Source organism: Urtica dioica, chromosome 7 (genome assembly GCF_054948205.1).
Source record: "Urtica dioica subsp. dioica isolate 48M chromosome 7, U.dioica_male_clone48M_v1_H2, whole genome shotgun sequence".
Lineage (NCBI taxonomy): Eukaryota > Viridiplantae > Streptophyta > Magnoliopsida > Rosales > Urticaceae > Urtica > Urtica dioica.
This window is the reverse complement of record NC_142762.1, coordinates 37357051-37379055: the sequence shown is the minus strand read 5'-3', so window position 1 is coordinate 37379055 and position 22005 is coordinate 37357051. Positions and strand designations below refer to the sequence as shown.

The 22005-nt window shown below is 37.6% G+C and overlaps 3 protein-coding genes across 4 annotated transcripts; 2 read left to right on the top strand and 1 right to left on the bottom strand.

Annotated features, from left to right (window-relative positions):
- Positions 1 to 1893: 1893 nt before the first annotated feature.
- EMB3003 (2-oxoacid dehydrogenases acyltransferase family protein) lies at positions 1894 to 4266 on the bottom strand. The gene is made up of 6 exons (XM_089619049.1): positions 3300 to 4266; positions 3009 to 3200; positions 2821 to 2908; positions 2562 to 2632; positions 2394 to 2477; positions 1894 to 2301 (listed from the first exon to the last, which is right to left on the bottom strand). The coding sequence occupies exons 1-6, from the start codon at positions 4131 to 4133 to the stop codon at positions 2197 to 2199; spliced, it is 1374 nt and encodes a 457-aa protein (XP_089475175.1). The 5' UTR covers positions 4134 to 4266; the 3' UTR covers positions 1894 to 2196.
- A 1078-nt stretch (positions 4267 to 5344) lies between these two features.
- On the top strand, positions 5345 to 7984 carry LOC149391262 (Tetratricopeptide repeat (TPR)-like superfamily protein). Of its 2 annotated transcripts, none has more exons than XM_089619050.1 (6): positions 5345 to 5649; positions 5935 to 6009; positions 6231 to 6288; positions 6630 to 6895; positions 6996 to 7142; positions 7447 to 7984. In XM_089619050.1, exons 1-6 carry the CDS (start codon positions 5572 to 5574, stop codon positions 7738 to 7740), a joined length of 918 nt encoding a protein of 305 aa, XP_089475176.1. In that variant the 5' UTR covers positions 5345 to 5571; the 3' UTR covers positions 7741 to 7984. The 2 variants fall into 2 exon arrangements, with proteins under 2 accessions (XP_089475176.1, XP_089475177.1); XM_089619051.1 differs by having other exon boundaries at positions 5346 to 5649; positions 6227 to 6288; positions 7447 to 7983.
- Positions 7985 to 19185: 11201 nt separating this feature from the next.
- On the top strand, positions 19186 to 21973 carry LOC149391261 (uncharacterized). The gene is made up of 5 exons (XM_089619964.1): positions 19186 to 20194; positions 20329 to 20508; positions 20749 to 20894; positions 21004 to 21072; positions 21398 to 21973. Exons 1-5 carry the CDS (start codon positions 19186 to 19188, stop codon positions 21971 to 21973), a joined length of 1980 nt encoding a protein of 659 aa, XP_089476090.1.
- Positions 21974 to 22005: the final 32 nt, after the last annotated feature.

Here is a 22005-nt window from a genome sequence, read left to right as displayed (position 1 = left end):
ATGATTTTATACTTCAACTTGATGCTTGAGAAAGATTAGGTTGTTAGTGTTTTGGTTTGAATTACTATGATGCATGCCTATGCTAGAGATAGTTAGGTTGCCATAGAATCGTGTGAATGCTCTTGATATGAATGCATGTTATTGTTAGGGATTGAGATTGAGAGAAGATTTTCCTAATGTTGACATAGGTTGTTAGATGCTCGAGAGAGATTTAGCAATATTATTTTCGTGAGTATGGTTAGCAAAGAATAGTGACTTGATTATTGATTGTGCGTCAAATTCGTGTATCCAAACCGTTGAACAAACCCGTGAAGCCTTGGTCCTTAGCCTCTCTTTCTGCTTACAACTTTTATTTGAGTATTTTGTTATTTATTTGCGTTAGAACTTGTCAATAATTTGTGACATCTTTCCATCTCATCTTTAGTTCAATTCGTGCTAGTTGATTTGTTTGTTAATTAAGCTTGTTCCTCGTGGGATCGACACTCGTACTTAATTCACTATATTACTTGAGCGACACGTGCACTTGCGCGCGTAAAAATCGCAACACTCGTGGTAGTTATTGCTCTAATTTCCGTTTCCTTGATCTCCGTTGTTCTGGTTGATGTGTGGAGCCTTGGAAATCGACGTCTAATTGGTCAAAGCACTTGAACACCACGTTGCTTGTGCAACCACAGAGTTGACACATCGGTTGATTGTTGCGACCTCTACCTAAGCAACCATCAGGTCCTCTTTCTCTGCAACCTTTGTTGTTGAAGCATGAGCCTCTGCCTCTGAAAGCCGCATATGGCAGTCGAGTCCTATCATCTCTTGGAATTTTACGCTTCTTTGTTGAGCACCTAATCGAGCCAACCACTGGAGGAAAATCCCATCAATAGTTTTGACCCCTTATCCAATACCTTTCTCAAGACCTCAGACGCAGGCTTATGGAACTTACAACAAGGCCAAAGAATCCCTCCAAAACTTCATGACACACTTCAAAAAGGTCATGGAATCAATGACATTGGGCTAATATAGACCTTAAAATAGCATATGGCAAGAGTTGAGGTTTTAGAGATGCCACTAAATTTAGAGATCGCTTTGAATCGCATTTGCAACCTCTTCAAAGGCCCTATCCTACGACTCTCTTTGTACTGCCTCTGTTAGAAGTCTCGGATCTCTCCAACAACGAATTCTCGGGAGCGATACCGGCTTTCCACACCGACCTGGATTTTCCTCTCCAACAATAGCCTCCCCGATCATTCCAAAGTTTCATTTTATTTAAGAGAACAAGGGTTTGTTCAACACCAGAAAATCCGATACTTTGCCAGAATATGGGCGGGCAAATGTTCATATTTTTTCCAGGCAAAGCAAGAAATGTGGATGTTCAGATGCAAATTTAAACTTGTACAAGGCTGAGTGATATACAAGTTATGGACTTGATGTGTGCTAGTTAGTTTCGGTTTGCTCATGTAATATGCATTGATAACGTCATGGTCAATCTTTCTATTTTTTCCTTTAGCCGTTCATCCACCAAACCAAGAACACAAATCCCCTAACGAGGAACCATTTTCCTCATCCAACAAAACCCCAAAAGAAATGTTAAGAGACATTAAATTTGAGAATACAAACCCCTAGACATGAGTCATTCAGTGTAGCAGGTTTTTCATTCACGACCAAAATTAATTTGATAGCAAGCTATAATTTTAGTCCAGCCACCCTGTCGGTATAAAAAGCATGTGTTGCAATCACATATACCAGAAAAAAATAAGGTCACATACTTGCAGAGCAAGGTATCTGGTGACTCTAAATGCGCTAGTCATTTCAGATGCTTATAGCTCTGTGGTCTTCTTCGACAATAAGACAAATAATGAATAACAAACGTTACTTAACACTCTGCACAAGCTCTGAATCATATATAATTCAAGTCAACCTGACATTCACGATAACATAACGGTTCGTTTACAAGAACATAAGGAGAACTGTAACATACATGTGGCTGAACTAGAAACTAAACAAGCTCCAAAATTTCATGATGCAGTTCCAACGGATACTAATCACTTCTCACATTTCTTCAAATTTATCCCGCCAAATTATTAAGAATCACATGGTAATGAACCAATGACAAACTAAACAGGGAGAAAAAAAAATCTTTCGACAATGATAATAATTATACTAATAAAAAAACTGCAATGCTCACTGTGTGGCAAGGATGTGAGCCTAGAAGGTAAGATCTTTGGGATCTTCAATAATGCTCGCCAGCGTTTTCAAAAATGAAGCAAGGTCAGAACCATAAATCACACGATGATCCGCAGTGACATTGACCTGTATAAAAGAGAATTTTATTGAGTTAGGAGTCGGAAAATGCTAACATCAACCTCAATTTATACTTTCACTAAGAACCAGGAACTACTCACCTGCATTTGGTTCTTCATACCGATTCTACCATCCTTGGTAGCCACAACGGACGGCTGAGATGCACCGACAGCCATAATCGCACCCTGTCCAACAGAACATATATACTTCATATAAATTTGCCGAGTGTGTATTACAGGACTACTTTTGTGAACAGTTTAGCAACTTACAGTTCCAGGAGGCAGAATGGCATCAAAACGATCGACCCCAAACATTCCGAGGTTTGAAAGAGTGAATGTACCTATACATAGGGTAATCAGCAACTGTTGTTTAAGTAAAGATCGCTTACATCAATTACATGTTATAGGATAATGAAGAGTCGTACAAACAATCTACCAAGCTTAAAGAGGGTATTTACACGCTCACAAAACCTGACAACCGTGACTCGAAGCATTTTTGAGAAACCAAAGAGTTATTCATAGAATATACCTGAATTATATTCCTGAGGCTGAAGCTGCTTCGCTCGGGCCTTGTCCACTAACTCCTTCCACTTTCTTGATAATGAATATAGATCAACCTAATACAGACAGACACAACATTTTCTTTCAGCAAATCATTCAATCATCGCTCTCTTCTTCGGGTCCCAAACGTTTTAAGAAAAAAAAAAACGGTCAAACCTTGTCAGCATCCTGAAGCACGGGCGTGATCAACCCGCCATCCAAAGCCACAGCGACGGCGATGTTGATGTGAGAGTTGTACGCGAAGCTGTTTCCGTCTCTGCAACTCGAGTTCACCACCGGATGTTGGACCAGCGCAAGCGCCGTTGCTTTCGCAAGCAACGCCGTCATAGTAACTCCCTTCGACTTCACCTACATTACATTCATCATTCAAATCACGCCCAATTTCATTTCATCACTATCAAAACAACAAGGAACCTAACTATATCTGTGATCACTGGTTAGGTTTACCTTCTTGTAGAGAGCGTCGAGAGCGTCAGTGGTGATGGTGTATCCGACTCTGAAAGTCGGCACCGAGAGACTCTCCACCATGTTCTTGCTCACCGCCCCTTGCATCGTGCTGAACGGCACCACCGTCCCCAGCTCGATCCCCGGACTCGCCGGAACCGGCGCCGCGGCGGCGGAGGACGGGGACGAGGCCGCGGCCTCGACGTCCTTGGCCACGATTCTGCCTGAAGGACCGGTCCCGGCGATCCGGCTCAGGTCCACCTTCATCTCCTTCGCAAGCTTCTTCGCGTACGGCGACACCACCACTCTCTTCCCTCCCTCCGACGCCGGGTGCGCCGCCGAGGCGGCGATCGCCGGAGCCGGACCCGCAGCGATCGGAGCGGGATTTACGGCGACTGTCTTTGCCTCTGGCTCGGCCGGTGGAGGAGAAGCTGAGGAAGCGCCGGCATTGGCGTTGGAGGCTTTGGCCTTGGCGTCGGAGATCTCGGCCTCGGTCTCGGCGAGGAGAGCGATGGCGGAGCCGACGGCGGCGACGGAGCCCTCGTCGACGATGATAGCGGCGAGGTAACCGTCGTAGAAGGTCTCGACGTCCATGTCGGCCTTGTCGGACTCGACGACGACGACGCTCTCGCCCTTGGCGAGCTTGTCGCCCTCGGACTTCATCCAGGACACGATCTTGCCCTCTGTCATGGTGGAGCTCAGCGCCGGCATGAAGATCTCGCGGATCTTGGCGCGCACCGCCGTACGTCCGCGGAGGGGCGCGGCGGGGCTCCGGCGCCGGAGGAGGAGGGATTGGGAGGCGGAGGGGACGAAGGGAGTGTTGAGAAGCTGAGACATTGTTGGTTTTCGGGTGCGTCTATGTGTGTCAACTCGAGTTTTTATTTAATTGGATTGCTTTTGTAATACTTTTTTTTTTTTTTTTGGCTCCTCGAGTGCATCGAAGAAAAAAGTAGCTAAGGCGGAGATTTCCAAGTTCCAAACCAAATTACCGGTGAAGGGACTGACTTGAATTGGTTAAGTTAGGGTTTTTTTTTTTTTTTTTTTTGTGTCGTTTTGTTTTGATTTTGCAAATTTTTTATTTCTTTTTTTTTTGTGTCGTTTTGTTTTGATTTTGCAAATTTTTTATTATTATTTTTTTTAAGGACTTTAATTTCGTATTATATATTGGTATTCTTTTGTGATAATAGGCTTTTCATGCCCCCCTTCAATGCATTTTAACAGTCTTGAGCAAAAAAAAAAAAATTACATTTTAACACTTAAAAAAGGCATTGGTGCGACAAGAAATATAAAATAATGTATATATATTCCGTTAAAAATAATGGGACATCTCTCATATGTTATATATATATATTTTTTTACTAAGATAGCTGATAAACAAATAATAATCAAATTGAGTCTCCAAACACTACCTTTTTCGTGGTTGTGACTAAATATGGCCATTTGAAACGGAAGCAAATTGAAATTTCGGTTACGTGACATTGCTTCTGATGTGCATTGTCAAGGTTTTATTTATTTTTTTATACAAAAGCAACTTTTTTAAAAGAATCGCAATTCATCATAATTATCGAATCCATGTAAAAAAAAACTAAAAAATTTACAAAAAAATCACATTTAATCTTATATATACTTACACAGATGAAATGCGTAATAATATAATTAAATAAATTTCTCAAAACAAATTTAATATACTTTTGGAGAGGAAGAATGATTGCAATGGAAAAAATGGAATCCAGTATGGAAAAATAAATTTCTCACACTGTGGATTATTTGTGAGAATAAAATGATTATTTGTGAACCGAGTAAAACAGGATACAAAGAAGATTCAAAAGCCTTGTGCCCATTATCTAATGATTATTTGTGAGAATAAAATGATTATTTCTTTTCATTATTTTGATGATAACAGTGATAATAATTAAAAAAAAACAAATAAAAAACAAACAAATTAGAGAGAGTATCTCTATTCAAATTTCTTAAATGAAATGAAAAATAGCAAAGCGTTGGGGGTGAACCGAGTAAAACCGGATACATAAGATTCAAAAGCCTTATGCCCATTATCTAATATTATCCACAAAGATAAATAGCCTCTCGCTCTGTCATATTTGTCCGCGAGTGATGATGAACTCTCGCCTGGCTTTGCCTTCTCTTCTCAACCGATAGAGAAAAACAGCCCAACAAAATTCCACTTCCAAATCCTTCTTCGATCACCGACTTGAACTATTTATCCAACGCGCAAACAAAATTTGTAAAGCAAAACCAGACAGAGCCAATAAGGAAAATGGTTCTTCACTGTGGCACTATTACAACCATGTCATCACTATCTCTTCTACAACACCCACACAAGGCCTATTTACAGGTAAAAAAATCCCATAATCCCACTTCCAAATTATTATTTTATTAGTCTTCAAGCTCATGACTACATTTCGGTGAATCTTAGTAAACTTAATTCCCAAAAGGAACAGTCTTCGACTCTAATACATTCTTCAATAGTGCCCTAATTGTTGTGAAATGCAATGCAATGGTGTTATTACAGAACTTATCATCAACTTGTACAATAATTGCTTTATTACTTTATTAGTTTATCTGACCACTGAATTCTGTCCAACATCTAGTGAATAAGGGTTTTTTTTCTTTTTTGTAGGCCATTGTTCAGCAATTAAACACTTCAGGTTCGACAACCGCAAAATTGAATGCCTCTAGGTTTCCTAAGTTTAAGGTATGTGTTCGGTTGTAACATTTCTTTTGTTGAATTACAAAAGCCGTACTGTCGAATTTCGACTGTATTTGGGAAGCTTAGCTCGATTACGCATTGAATTCCTGTGAATGGACTTAGCAGAGTAAATGCTAACTAGTAGTTTTGGCTTGTTGAAATTACTGAATCAGTAATGAACATATTTACCATCTAACGTATTGCTCAATGGTGGTAAAAAAAGGCAGATATTTCAAAGGGAATTGCCAATGGAAGCTCTGATCACGTCTGCAGAAGATTCTCAGAGTAACTGCTTTGTCCATTCCATCTTTTGCCACTTAATTTTCTTTTGTATATTTAATTTTTTTTCCTGTCCGAATCACAAGACTTGTTAATGAGTTTGTTATGTCACCTAATAATAAACAAGCCTTTTGAACATTCTGTCGATTGAAGTGCTCGTGATTATCTTAAGATGATTCTACATCACAAAAACCACTGAACTAGACGAGAGTCTTTCCATAAGCTTTGAACATTTGAGTTGTTATCTAATCTGCATCATTCTTGTTGTAGTTAATAAATACAGAACACTAAATTTATCGATAAGTTATTATTAAGCTAACACCTTCGGTCTCCGCTGTCGATCTCAGAACTTTTCAGGGACGCGAAAAGGTCACTGCTTTGTCTATCCACATTCTCCGTTGGACAAACCTTGTGCCTAATCTCTTCCCCGGCGGCTCAAGCAAGCCATAAATTCAACCCGAATGTGGTTTACGAGGTTGGAGAATTATTCGAGCTGGGAATCCAGTTGTCGTACTTGCTAATTTTGCTGGGTTTTCTTGGGATCGGGTCGTTCTTCGTGATCCGTCAAGTCCTTGTTCGGAGAGAGCTCGATCTTTCTGCCAAAGAATTGCAGGTATGCCATCAAAACACCTCATTCATCACAAAGAACTGGTGTGTTTATGTGTGTTGTATATATGTGAGTATGTATTTATTTATACATGAGTGAATTTCAGGAAAGTGTAAGAAGTGGAGACGGGAATGCGACGGAGTATTTTGAGCTCGGTGCAGTGATGCTGAGGAGGAAATTTTACCCGGCAGCTATGAAGTACTTGCTCCAGGCGATCGAGAAATGGGACGGAGATGATCAAGATCTTGCCCAGGTATTTATTTCTCTAGTGTTCCGATTCTCTCTCTCCCCGTCTTCTTCTTTTTTTTTTCTTTTTTTTTTTCCTTTCTCTGTCTTTCTATACATGTATAAGAAAACCGTAGAACCAAATAATCGAGTAAAACCAACAGAACCAAATCATTAGAAGCCAGGAATTGAGAAAGCCGAAAATCGGCTCGCTTCTTTTAAATAATAACTTATATACATTTTTCTGATGAATATACAATTCTGTGGTTCTAACTTGGATCAAGTTGAGGAAAATAAGACTGGGTGTGTGTTGTGTTCGAAATACGAAGCAGGTGTACAATGCTTTGGGTGTGACATATATTCTGGATGGGAAGCTCGAGAAGGGAATCAGTCAGTTCGAAATGGCAGTTAAACTCCAGCCGGGATATGTGACGGCTTGGAACAACCTCGGCGACGCTTACGAGAAGAAGAAAGACTTCACGGCGGCTCTCAAGGCATTCGACGAAGTCCTTCTCTTCGACCCCAACAACAAGGTGGCTCGACCCAGAAGAGATGATCTTAAGACCAAGGTTGCGATGTACAAAGGTGTTCCCGTGACTTCCAAGGAGAAAAAGCGAACCGACTAAGCGTGAGAGAGAGAGAGAGAGAGAGAGAGAGAGAGAGAGAGAGAGACTGCGTGATCAATGACTATGTTTGGTTGAGCTCCTACATTACAAACGGACGTGAAGATATTTGATAATAACATTTTTGTTGTATTTTGTACTGAGTTAATGTAATGTGAAAATGTAATTTTCTAAAGGATTTTTTGTATGAAGAAGCCAATTTAAACTAATTCTTTAGCAAAATGGTCAAAGTTTCCTAAGCTATTGTTTTTTAACCACTTATACTGTTGAAAGACTAGTATACCCTTATTGTTTGAAAAATAAAACTTGCGTACCCCAAACACGAATTTTCAGTTCACAAACACGTAACAAGCACGATTTTTCATCTCCCAAACACGATTGTTGCTCGAGTTTCATTATCAATCGACTCATAGGTTCGTTTTTAATCTTCGATTCGTATCTATATGAGATTATTTGGTGCTATGAAGATTGGAGTTTGAAATCCCTAATTTAGTTGTATTTTTTCTTATGTTATTGCCATCTTTGATTCGAAGATGAGTTGTAGTTGTAGTTTTCTTACGTTTTTCTCGATCTCTTTTCATATATCTGTCCATCATTTGATTTCGAAATTGCTTGCTTTGATTTTCATCAGATATTTCCAATCATAACTATTTTTTCGCTTTTTGGTTTTCACTATGACATATGATTTCAATTTTCTAATTACGTTTATGTTTATAATCTTCTATACAGGTTATTTTCAATGGAATTAGACTCGAATCCCTCATTTTTAATATCATTTCCTAAGCAAGGTCAGTTATGATATAGAATTATAGATCTTGATTTTTAGATTTATGTTATTAATGTCCGTGTTCATGTTCATGAACTTGGATCATGAACTAGTTGGTGGATGACTGTGCATCTTCATATATTGAGATAATTGTGGATTTTGATTCCACTCGTGAGAGTTCTATTAAACCTCCCACCATAAAGTCACTTCCCGGGAGGCCTACAAAGAAGATGCTGCGATTTGGAAGTGAAGTAAATGTTTTGCGTTGTGGTTCTTGTGGTCAACCCAACCTTGACACAACAAAAGATCGTGCTCGTCAATAATTTTATCTTTGGTCCTTTATTAGTTCAAATTTCATTCTTTGTAATTTTTACATTCCAACCTATTATGTTCAGGTTTATTAATGTTGTCATTATAAGCAATGTCAATTATCTATCCCTTTTATATGTTTCAGGTTCCAAAATATTAATACACTTGTTCATAATAATAGACAAACAAATCACAAATATCTTTGATAAACAATAGACATTAAACAAGTCTAAGTCAGAACAATCAAATAAACAAGTCATCTCTTTGCTATATTAAGGGTTCAAAAATACTAGTCAACTTTTCAAAATATTAATCCACTTGTACATTATACACAACATCTTTTTTGATTTTGTGTGTTTTCTTCCTCGATCGGAAGATCCAAATTCAGTTGTTTATGGTGGACATATTACATTCTCTTTATGTGTCTCACGCTTCCACTCGATGATTAATTCTTCATTCAGTGCATTTTTTTCTTCCTTCACGTGATACAAACCCCTTAGTAACACCTTTATTTTGTCTCGGAGACCAACAGACATGCTGACTTGTCATAAAGGTTGTATTGCACTTTTTCTGCTCTCGTATGATATATCATTTTTGAAAAAATAATCCACTTTTCTAAATTATTAATGTAGGTTTCAAACACACAAACACCGAGTTGTAGATCATCTTGCTAATTTTTTTCCTCCTTGACATGTTCTCATTGTTAGGAATAATATTGCCCACTTGAAGATAATGAATAAATGATTACTAAATTCGATAATAAGATTACTTTATTAGCATTATATGATTAGTGGGTTGAGTTCTAAACAATTAGAATCAATAACAACTATCTTCCATAGCCTCCGTCTTAAACTGAGTCACGTGCTGGGCACCTGAGTTCGGACGGTGAGCTAAAACGAGGTCGATATATGACTGATATACGCATGGAAAGCTAATATTTAATGTCATATATGTGGAACACATAGGTGAAGGCTGATCACTATGTGGGAGCATTCTACACTTGTGGTAAGTGTACGACTTGGACAGGTCTTGGTGTAGATGTGTCGTTTAAGGACCGTTACGACACACTAACCGAGGTCACTATGATGGTCACAGTGAGACTTGATCTAAATCCTGAAGTGATCATGGACACTGGGTTATGTTACTGAGCTCTTTGACTCATTCGCTAAAAGGCTATTCATGCTAACCACAGCTTATGTCTTGGGAGTTTTCTCAGAGCATAATTCGAGTGGGAAGTGATTTACAGATACGGAATCCAGCCTTCCTGAAAGAAGGTTAATGTTCACTCACCTAAGGGTTGATTCCAGAACCGATAGATTGCTAGCACTTTCGAAGTAAGTAACGTTCGAAAGAATCTTTCGCTGGGGAAGCAACAATGCTTAGGGCTGATATGTATCAAGAGAAGTATAACGGAAAAATTGACTTCTCTTGACACGGGTTGAACCTGGAGGATCTTGATCACGAACTGACTATATCAGTGGACACTCGTCACGATGAGTAAATATAATTCTAGTATAAAGGAGAGTTCAGTCTTGGCTTACAAGGTGGAGTATTTGACCAAGATTAGACGAATCGATAGAAAAAGAGAAATGACTATTTCGTCTTTTTCATCAGATTTGTTAAGCTTCTATGACTAGGTCCATAGTCCCCGATTCGGCTCTGATAAAGGCGGATAAGAACTTTTGTATAATAATGTTTATCATTATTAATCTCACTTGCTGTAATTGTGATTGACAGCATTAATTCTGGAAAACGGGTATTCGCAGAATTAAATAAATATTTATGGTAGAATTGTTTATTTATTGTTTGATCAAGTAAATAAACAATTATTAATTATTTGTTTGTTGTTGGACCAAGTAAATAAATGATTAAATGAGTTTTAAGCAATTGGGCATTGCACACATGGAAAATTCGAATTTGGTTATTTGGCACTAGGGTTTGCGCAAATCTCCTTGGCCGTGTGCCATCAAGTTCGAAAATACATAATTGGTATTTACCAATTTTTTCTCTTTAGTTGTTTAAATAAAGGAGAGAGAATAATATAAGATATTGTCCTATATTTTCTCATTATTTAAATGAAAGTATTTATGAGAATATATGAGAATATATTTAAAGGGAAATAATATATTCCCCCTTATGCTCTCACTAAATAAAATATTCTCTATTTAAATAGAGAATAATATCCCATAGATATTGATCTGATGGATGAGAGAAAAAGTATGATTAACTTGTTGAGATCCAAGGACCTAGATTTAATCCACCAGTGTGAACACAATAAAAGGAAATAAAATATTCTGGAAGATTCCATGAATATCTCATTTTACTACTATAAATATGGGTTCATGAGAAGGCAAAAAATAAGCAATTTTTGAGAAAAATTTCGTGCACTCTAGCCTACCTTGGCCGTGCACTTCTGCCTCTCCCTCCCATCGGAAATTCATTTCCATTCTTAGTAAAATAAGAGCGAGATCTCGAAACACCTAGTTTCGTGATCTAGTGAGATAAAGACTGTGCCCACTCATCTTTCTTATTCGTCTCGGAGATTACGTTTCGGAAGACTAATGTGTCATCTTCGAGTCCTTCATCAAGACGACGCAATGAGTACGCGATTGGTTTAGGAGCGTTCTGTAGCTGAACCGAAAATCAATGTAAGTATTCGTTTTTCGTTCAAATCGGTTGCTTGATAAATATGCTCTCGTGAATTAAATTAATTAAACATAACTAGATCTTGTTAATTATAACCATAATTTAATTAGCTTATGATCAGCGTAATTAATTATTTTTCCGCATTAATATGGTTATATGGTGGAATCATCTCAAACGAGTCGCATCAGAACGATTGTTCATGTCTGATACGCGCTCGATTCCCCAACACTCATTGACTTTCGAACCTGCATATTTGGTCTTGTAAGTTGTATCATAACTTTTTCCTCCACCTGCATAATACATCAATGTGCGAATACAAAATCCATATTTCAAAAATGTTAATCCAGATTTTAAAATATTAATACATATTCCAAAACAATTTACCTTGAATGTATCCCCTTGACTGACCATGAAACTTACATCAACTAACCTAGTTCAACAGCGATGGCGATGAAGATCGACGTAAATTGCGTCAGAGATCGACGACGATGATGAAGAAGAGGTCGACGGCGATGACGACAAAAATTGATAGCAATGGCGACAGTGATCGATGCGTCAAAGATCGACAACAATGGCTTGAAGACACACAACCACACAAAAAAAATTAAGTAACCGTTCAAAAATTTACGAGCGAGGCTTCCCATAGAAACGCTTGCTGCCCATAACCCCTCAGAATTCTCGCCAAACAAGAACTCATAATCGCAAATCCGAAGATGTACAGTTTTTCACAAAACTGAAGGCTTCAAAAAACTTAGCTACAATAAAAATGTGGATTAAATATTTGGACACATTGATTAATATTTTTGAAATCCTGGAAAAATTAATTTATGAACAGACTCGAAATTTGATGGACAGATTTACGAAATCTAAGAAGACAAATTCGATTATAATCAAAGCAGACGAATTCGAAATTGATTAATAGACTCGTAACCCCCCAAAATTCGTGCCAAAACTAGAACCCCAAATCGCTAACCCTAATCCACGATCACAGTCCTCTCGAGACATCCGATCAATGACGCATGCAAACTTTTTGATTTTAGGACAAATTTGGCGAGAGACGAGACTGACAAATTTGGCGAGAGTCGCGATAGACAAATTCGGCTATTTTACTAAACCTAAAGTTTGAAGTGGTTAGATAGCCACATCACCTTTATATAAAATATATAGATGTAAACCACATCAAGTCAACAACCACCAAACGAAAAACACTTGACAGACAACCATGCAAAATAAACAAAGCCGAGAGTTACATAAGAAAAACACCAACAACAACACTCTCATAAGTGTAAATAGTGGGATCCCAACGAAAGACATGTAATATGAGGACACCGAGAGTGGCTTGAGCATCGCATGATACCAAATCAATGGCAAGAAGATGCTGAATGGGGTCACGACAAACGGGGATTGAGGGCCCTCCGACTCTAACCATGCACACCCTCAGCCTATCATTCTCTTTCTTGTTCTGCAATCTGATGATAGCATAGTGGGTGCCAATAAACTCTATCTCGCCCTTCTTGCATAGCTGAAAGAATTCCCACGCGACTTGTCCTACGGCTTCGCCGACTCGGAGTCTCAAGATTTCCAAGAGAGGCAACAACAGCAAGTAGTCATCTTCAACGATGGGCTTTCATCCAAGAGCAAAGAAAAATCCCAAGAGCGCCACTCGAATGATCCGGTTTCGAATTAGTACAATCGGACCTTGAAGCTGCAACCCACCTTACCATCTGGAGTGCGTGATAATAGCATATTGTTGCACAATGTATAACCAGCTGCGAACCCACTGTGTGATAGTAGGTCACACCAATGGCATCGACGTAGATGAACGAAGGATTCGACATTGAGAACCACTCATTGGGTTCAGGATTGTATACCTCGAAATTCATCGCGCCACACTGGATTTTGCTAGGAATTACACACATATTTTGTTGTCGAGAAACACCGCGCAAGGCTTACACTTGGGAGAATGCATAGGTGATATTGCTTGCACACCGGCTCTAAAGGACTCATTGATGGTGCAAGAGCCGGACAACAGAGGGTAAGCAAATGTTGTGGTTTGTCCACCATTGCTGGCCACACCACCGAACATATTGTAGAGGGTGAAGTCTCTGAAGGTGAAAGCTGGAGCGTCGTAGCTAATCCGTATCGAGGTCTGTTCAAGCCATTGAGCTTCCGCGCATTCTGAACCATCAACCATGTAAAGGTAGAAGCCGTATTTGGACTCGTCTTCGGGACGAACAACAATACACACTTTTTTAGAAGCGTCAGACTTAAGATTGGAAAGATAGGGAACTTGAGTCCAAGTGATATTGGATATCACAAAATTCTCTGGGGACGACAGCTTTGATTTCAAATCTTGTTGATGTTCGACGCGCCATTTTATTCCTCAGATATTTCCCGCTATCATCGTAAAAGTAGGCGTTGAAGATGAAAAGAGCTAGCGAATCAGGAGTCCAAGTAAATGGGAATTAAGTCAACTACTTACCAAGGGAATCACATGCTTACGTACAGTTTATTGTGTTAGTAATCAAGAGTAACTAAAAGCACATGAATTTGATAAACTAATCAAGATCAAGGCTTCAGCCACTTTCGTTGAAAATGTAGCTTCAGATTCTATCGATAAGTTCAAACGTAACTTCTAACAATCATAACATTTGCTTATGTGAGTAGCTAATCTTCTCTTAACTCACTAATTTTATATTCACTCGATAGACGGGTTTACCGGAAAAGTAAAGGCGGACGTTCCTCAGATTCCAACTGAGATATCTGTATCCTAGCGGTTGCAAGGGTTAAATTTTGAATTCTCTTTTAAAATACCTTGATGAGCTTATTAAACTATATTAACTTGAGCTCTACTCGAGACGATGTTCTTCCCATTGTAGTCTAGGGTTGACTATGATTCCGTCGGATACCAAACACTAAAGAATAACAATTGTCGGTGGTACCAGCAAGTCTGATTGGCGCAAAGTATTGTACTTTGAAATTAACCGGCGTGTCGAGCACGTCTGAGCTTGTCAGGGAGCTCCTGACATGCCACTATGTTCGGAGATAGTACCGTTAAAGGATCCTAGACGAAGTTTAAATCTTGGAGTCATCCTCATGATTAATTGCTCGGGTGTGAGGGCTAGCTACTTGTCACTCTGAAGGTTGTTGCAGTGGATGTTAGACGACCTGAGGATCAATGTGACAAGTTTATGTGTAGGAAGTACATGTACGCTTGCATTTCAACAACAAGTATAGATGATATGTATATTATGAGTTTTTTGACACGAGAGTTGTGAGAATGTCACGGGTCATGATAGAATTTTGTCATCACCGTCTCCAAGCCGTAATACAAATTTATAACAATGAAATCACAATTAAATATGGTGTTAATTGATTTGAGGGGCAAAGAACTGATTCCTATACAAAGGCGAGTGAGAGATAGCGAAGAGTGAGTCACTTGAAGCTCATAATTCACGGGGGAAAAAGAGATAACACGATGGACATTAGGGGTTCACGATAGCGATTTTTACCTATTAACTCGCGACGGAGAAAGAGACAACACTCGTTGGATTCATGATAGGGATTCTAACCTTCTAACTCGTGACGGAGAAAGATATAACACTCGGTGGATGGATATTACGATTCACTCGTATTCACAAAATAATACTTTATTCCATAAACTTTTTAACGCTATAATTTTGGGTAATTTTGCCAAATCCAAATATATATTTTCTTATTAATAAAAAAAACCAAACATATTTTGGGTAATTAAGAAAAGCATGTGCTCAATAAAAAATGGATTCTATATTAGCATTTTTAATTTTTTTTAGCTTTATCTAATTTTATTTGTTTAATAAGGAAAATAATAGTTTAGCATTTGAAAAAAGTATTTAAATATATTGAAAATGTACACTTAAATTTTTCGGGGGAAATTTGTTCTTGTAACCGTTTTTTTATTTTATCGCGAGAATAGCATTTATAAAACTTTATTATACCGTCACTTTTTTTTTTTTTTACTTTTCTTGATGTTTACAATTTTTATATAAAAAAATTGTTTACTTTTTTTTTAACTCCATTTAACGTTATTTACTATTAAAATTTAATTTAGAAGTAAAATAATTTTTTCCTGTTTGAAAAACAGCTATTTTTTAAAATGATTTGAAATAACAGCTATTTATAAAATATTAGATTTAAAAAGTATTATTTTTGTAGTTTTCTTAAGGAAAACATGAGATTGGAAACGTAATCACCTAAAGGCCCAAACTCTCATGAAGCCATGTAATTATCCCAAATTATCCAAAGGCCCAAAGTAATTATCCTCCCAAATCAATTCGTGTAGAGAGGACCCAAGTAGCAGAACTTGGACAAATGTATATATGTCAACAAATTCAACTTTTGTTGATATGTATGTCAATAAAGTCATGATTTAATAACATTTATGTCAAATGTACACCTATGGATTCACTTATATATTTATCATAATTATGATTTTGTTTATTTTGAGAAAATCTTCAATTTTACTAATACTTGAGTCCAGGTTTCATTTTAATTATATACTATTTCGATAGAATAAAAATTGAACATGACATTTTCAACCAATTAAAAATATAAAATTAAAGAAAAAAAACATTCACAATATTAAAACTCAATAATATCTTATACAACATGTGTTACTCCTTAAAATCAGTATTAGCACCAAAAGAAATAAACAACTTGGTATTCGTGAAAAGTTAAACGTCCAAAACAATTATCGTCAATCTTTAATTCCAACGGTGATAGAGCTCCTGATCTCCCCAAGCGGTATTGCAAAGTATTAAAAGTACTTAATTAAGAATATGTAAAACAAATTACAAAGTGTACTTCAAATATAAATTCAAAGTTACCCAAAGAAGCTTAGTATTTCCATTTATAAATAACGACTAGCTCAAGCAATGTACATCTCCACTCATATCAATTTAAAGTCGTCGATTCGAGTAACGAAATTCCCCTTAAAAGATAGTGACACGAGCATTTAGACCATACATTCTATCATAAGAACCTAAATTCCATCTTGAGCGAAGAAGTAAATATATTTGGTTTAAAATATATATTCAAACCAAACCACACTCTTTTTTAAACCACTCATTAAAACTCGATGAAGTTTCGGTTGTAACCAACCCAAACCGCAATTATTTCGTGTTGGTTTGATTTTTTATAGTCGTGAGATTGGATTGAACCAAATCAACCCGATAGTGTTAATTATTTAATTTTTGTAAGATTGCAAATATTTTATATGTACTATTGTAAAAAAAATATATATTATTTTAAATAATATTATAATTAAATAAAAAATACTCAGTATTATACTTTATTATTTACGACTACATGAAAATTTGGTAATTAAAAATATACGTAATTTTTATTTTAATACGAAAAATTTTGATTTAATTTGACAATACGTTCTAGATGTAATATACGTATATGATTTTCATTCGAGTTATAAAGTCATTTGTCTAGAATTATAGTCCGAAAAAATCAACACAAACCAACCCGATTATTTTCGGGTTGGTTTGGGTTTTAAAATTAAAATATTAACCGTAACGGTTCGGGTTGATAGAACATGAAAAAATCGACTAGGCCAAACCCGATTACGCTCCTAATATAAATTACGAAAAAGAGAGAAGAAAATCTTATAAATTATACTATGAATAATCATAAAATCTATCTCAGTTTGGCATTTTCTTTTTGCTGGAAACTCAGATTGACATATGATGAAACAAGGACTGTTTTATTGAGTAAAAATAATACTACGAATAAATAATATATAAAAAGTGGCGAAGAAGATTGGTAATTCCAAAATGAAGGCATGGTCTCGGACATTTTAGGTCTCAAAATATGCATTATTGTGTCTTTTTCTTCTATGGCGAATTTTTTTTGGTGGATAGTGGACTTGGTTTGAAAAAGGGAAATGGATAAACATATATACATATTCTGTCATGTTCATGAACTAGACGTCATTGCATATGTCATCGTTATTTGTGAAATTAATAGCACGCCTGTGGCCATAAGCCATAATTAAAGTTCTAAAAGTAAAATTGTACTTGAACTATCGCTCTCTAAACTCATGGCTAGGTTTATATAACAATTCATTCCTATTAGTTACAATAAAAAAAAAAATCATTTTAGCATAAACAATTTTTCTTTTACATAACTAATTTAGTCTAATGATAATCTCACACATATATCGACTAAGAGGTCTTTGAGTTCAAGACCTTTGGATTGCAAAAATACATGTTCTCTTACAAATTGAGGAATTATCATTTTCAATTAAATACTCATGTACTAAATCATGTAATTTTTATCAATAATATCACTTGCGCTTGAATGTTATAATATATCATGAAATTTTGATCAATAATATCATTCCTTACAAAAAAAAAAAAAAAAAAAATATTCCCACGTGAGGTTTGAGTTAGCCTTGTTTAACTCTAATTGAAAGTTTCAGCTGAAACCGACTTTATTTGGTAAATTTAACTACGACCAATCATTGTTTAACTAAAAAAAAGTTTGTATTAATCGGATGTGATTGATTAAAATAGAATATAAGATTAATAATATTGGTGTGATTATGTATCTACGTAAACAATTCATTCAAAAAAATTTAAATGGATAGAAGAAATTAATTTTAGTTTTGATTACTTAAAATATGTTTAAATTTGAAGAAATTCATTAAATTAAATATAAAAGTATTACAACACTTTAGTTGGAATGATTAATTATTATAAAATTTAAAAGTAAATAACTATTTTACCAGTTTTCGATGCTCCAACTGTTGGACGCCTCAACAAATTTGTTCTATTTTTCGTATAACATGGTTGACATTTTGAACTTGACACCCTAATATTTTAGGCACGTAAAGTTCTTGACAACTTTTGATTTAGTGAAAACCTTAGTCAAATTTAGTGAAAATTGTATGTGGTAGTGTTTGGTTTTTTTTATTTTTTATTTAACTAACTGCATGTTTATGATCATTTTTTTTATTCCATTAATATATATATATATATATATATATATATATATATATATATTACGTATATAAAAGCATGTACTTAAAACTTAAAGTTATCAGCATGGTAAGTCTGTGTTAGAGATTGATTTTTTGTCCCAGCCTAATTTGACACTCAAACCTTAAGATAGATATAGGAAAGCCAAACCTATTTTGACAATAGCTTTTATGTGCATACCAATCAATCATTTAGATTGAAATATCAACTTCATAACGTACGTATTAGCCTATATATATATATATATATATATATATATATATATATATATATATATATAATATATTAGTCATTATTATTATTATTGTATTTAGGATTATTTCCCTTTTTAGTTGTACTAGGGTTATATATATACCCAGACTATTCTATTCTGTAATTCATTAATTCAGACTTCCTCTTTTTCTCTGAATCCCTAAATCTTCATGGTATCAGAGTCATCTTCTCCATTCATGGCTTTTGTTAATTGATTGAAGAAAGTTAATATACCAAGCACGGTGTTCGCGGATAGTTGGTATCGTTGGTATTTTCGTCTCCTCCTCTTGATTTGTGGATGTCGTAATTGGTTGAGTGATTGTCCTGTTCATCGGTTCGGTGCTGTTTGGATGCGTTGTTGATTTCGTTTTCGGATTTTGATTTGGGGGTTTCTATCTGTTTGTTTGGATTTCGTTCTTTTTAAAGTGTTTGGATTTGTGCTTTTTCGATATGGCGAGTCGTAGAGATGATTCCCTTCAGGCAATTGGTGTTCAACTGGATGGCAAAAATTACTCATATTGGAGTTATGTTATGAGGAATTTTTTGCGTGGAAAATCGATGTGGAGTTATGTGACGGGTGTGCGTCATAAGCCTACCGATGAGAAGGCTGAAGATTTTGCAACTTCGATTGATGTTTGGGAGTCTAACAACGCGAAAATTATCACGTGGATTAACAATTTTGTTACCCACTCGATCGGTGCTCAGTTGGCGAAGTACGAGACTGCGAATGAGGTATGGGGACATCTAGAGAGACTCTATACTCAGTCTAATTTTGCCAAACAGTATCAGTTGGAGATGGATATTCGTGCGCTTCGGCAAAACGGTTTGAGTATTCAAGAGTTCTATTCTTCCATGTCCTCATTGTGGGATCAGTTGGCATTGACTGAGTCGGCTGAATTGAGGGCAGTGGCGGCTTACATCTCTCGGCGTGAAGAGCAGCGATTGGTTCAGTTCCTGATGGCCCTTCGTGACGACTTTGAGGGATTGCGTGGTGCGATTCTTCACCGCAGTCCTCTTCCTTCTGTTGATTCTGTGGTCAACGAGCTGCTGGCCGAAGAGGTTCGTCTCAAGTCCAAGATCGACAAGGAGAGTCCATCACCCGCGGTGCCTGCTGTCCTTGCTGTCCCGTACCGTTCTCCTGCTGGTAGTACGTCCAGGTCATCACTCCCTCTGGATAAATGTGCCTTCTGTAAAGAGAAGAGACATTGGAAGGCTCAGTGTCCGAAGCAGCAGCAGCATCAACGCCCAACCCAGCCTCAGTCTCGCCCGACGGCTCCGTGGGCACCTCGTGCACCAGCTCCGTGGGCACCTCGTCCGACACCTCCATGGACACCTCCGCCCACCAACGACGTTGCTGCCCCATCTGTGGACCCGTACATGTTTGAGCAGTTCCTTGCCTCTCAGCCTCATGCCATGTCAGCCTCTTCCTCTAAAGGTTTGTCTTCATCGTCAGTCCCAGGTATACCGTCCTCCATTTGGATACTTGATTTGGGTGCTTCTAACCATATGTCCCTCATTTTTCATCTTTTGTGTCTTTGTCCCCTCACTCGTCCATACCCATTATGACCGCCGATGGCACCCCTATGCCATCAGAGGGTTTTGGTTCTGTTGTTACATCTCATATTTCCATTCCTGATGTCTACTATATTCCTAGTCTTGCTTTAAATCTTGTGTCTGTTAGTCAATTGACTGATTCTGGTTTCGTAGTCACTTTTTCTTCTTCATCTTGTTGTGTTCAGGATCCGCGATCTCAGATGGTGATTGAGACAGGCCGTAAGCAGAGGGGACTCTATGTCTTGGATGAACTTAAAGTAACGGATGTGGCTGCCTCTAGTGTGGATTTATATTCTTTTCGTTTGAGTCATTTGTCGTCTGACTTTTATTTGTGGCATTCTCGTTTGGGTTATGTTTCAGCGTCTCATTTGCGTTTTTTGGTTTCTACGGGAGTTTTAGGAAATTTGAACTCCCAGGATATTTCTGATTGTAGTGGTTGTAAACTTGCAAAATTTTTAGCTTTACCTTTTCATAAAAGTGTTTCGTCTTCTCTTGCTCCGTTTGATCTTGTGCATTCTGATGTGTGGGGACCTGCTCCCGTGTCTAATAAGGGTGGTTCTAGATACTACGTTTCATTTGTTGATGATTTCACTCGTTACACTTGGGTTTATTTAATGAAGCGTATATCTGATTTTTTGAGCATTCACCGTGATTTTAGAGCCCTTGTAAAAACACAACATTCTGCTGTCATTAAATGTTTTCGTTGTGATTTAGGGGGTGAATATACTTCTAACGATTTTTGCCAGTTACTTGCTTCCGATGGGACTATCCGTCAAATCTCATGTACTGATACACCTCAACAAAACGGTGTAGCTGAAAGGAAACATCGTCACCTTGTTGAGACTGCTCGCTCATTTCTCCTGTCTGCCGAGGTTCCTAGTATTTTTTGGGGGGAAGCTATCCATACCGCTGCCTATGTCATAAACAGAATCCCAACCTCTCATAATTCAGGTTTGTCCCCTTTCGAAAAGTTGTTTGAAAAAGTCTCTGATTATGCATGTTTGCATGTTTTTGGTTCCACTTGTTTCGTTCTCCGACCTCACGTCGAGCGCGATAAATTGTCTCCTAAGTCTTGTGTGTCTTTTTGGGATATGGTGTTGGTCAAAAGGGATATCGTTGTTTTGATCCGGCCAGTCAGAAATTGTATGTCTCTCGTCATGTTGTGTTTTTAGAGCATATTCCTTTCTTCTATGTTCCTGCTAGTTCTCATAACATGACTCAGAATGATCTTATTCGCATTGATCCTTTTGATATTGACGCCGATGAGGTTGTACACACTGATACTTTGGTTCCTGAGACACACACGCCTCTGACTCCTCCTGCTACGACTGCTCAGCCATCACTTGAGATTGCGGATCATCCTCCTCTGCGTCAGTCCACCCGTCCTCGTAAGTCCACTAAACTTCCCGATTTTGCCTATTCGTCATACTCTATATCTTTTGTTTCCTTTCACGTGTCTCTTCACTCTTTGTCTGAGCCTTTGTCCTATAGAGAAGCTGTTGTTGACCCCATTTGGCAGACTGATATGGCTGAGGAATTTACTGCTCTGCATCAAACCCACACTTGGGACTTCGTACCGTTGTCGTCAGGGAAGCGGGCCATCGGTTCTCGTTGGGTCTATAAGATCAAGACTAAATCAGATGGGTCCGTGGAGCGGTACAAGGCCCGTCTTGTTGCGCTCTGATCGCTGTGGCTTCCGTACATCGTTGGCAGATA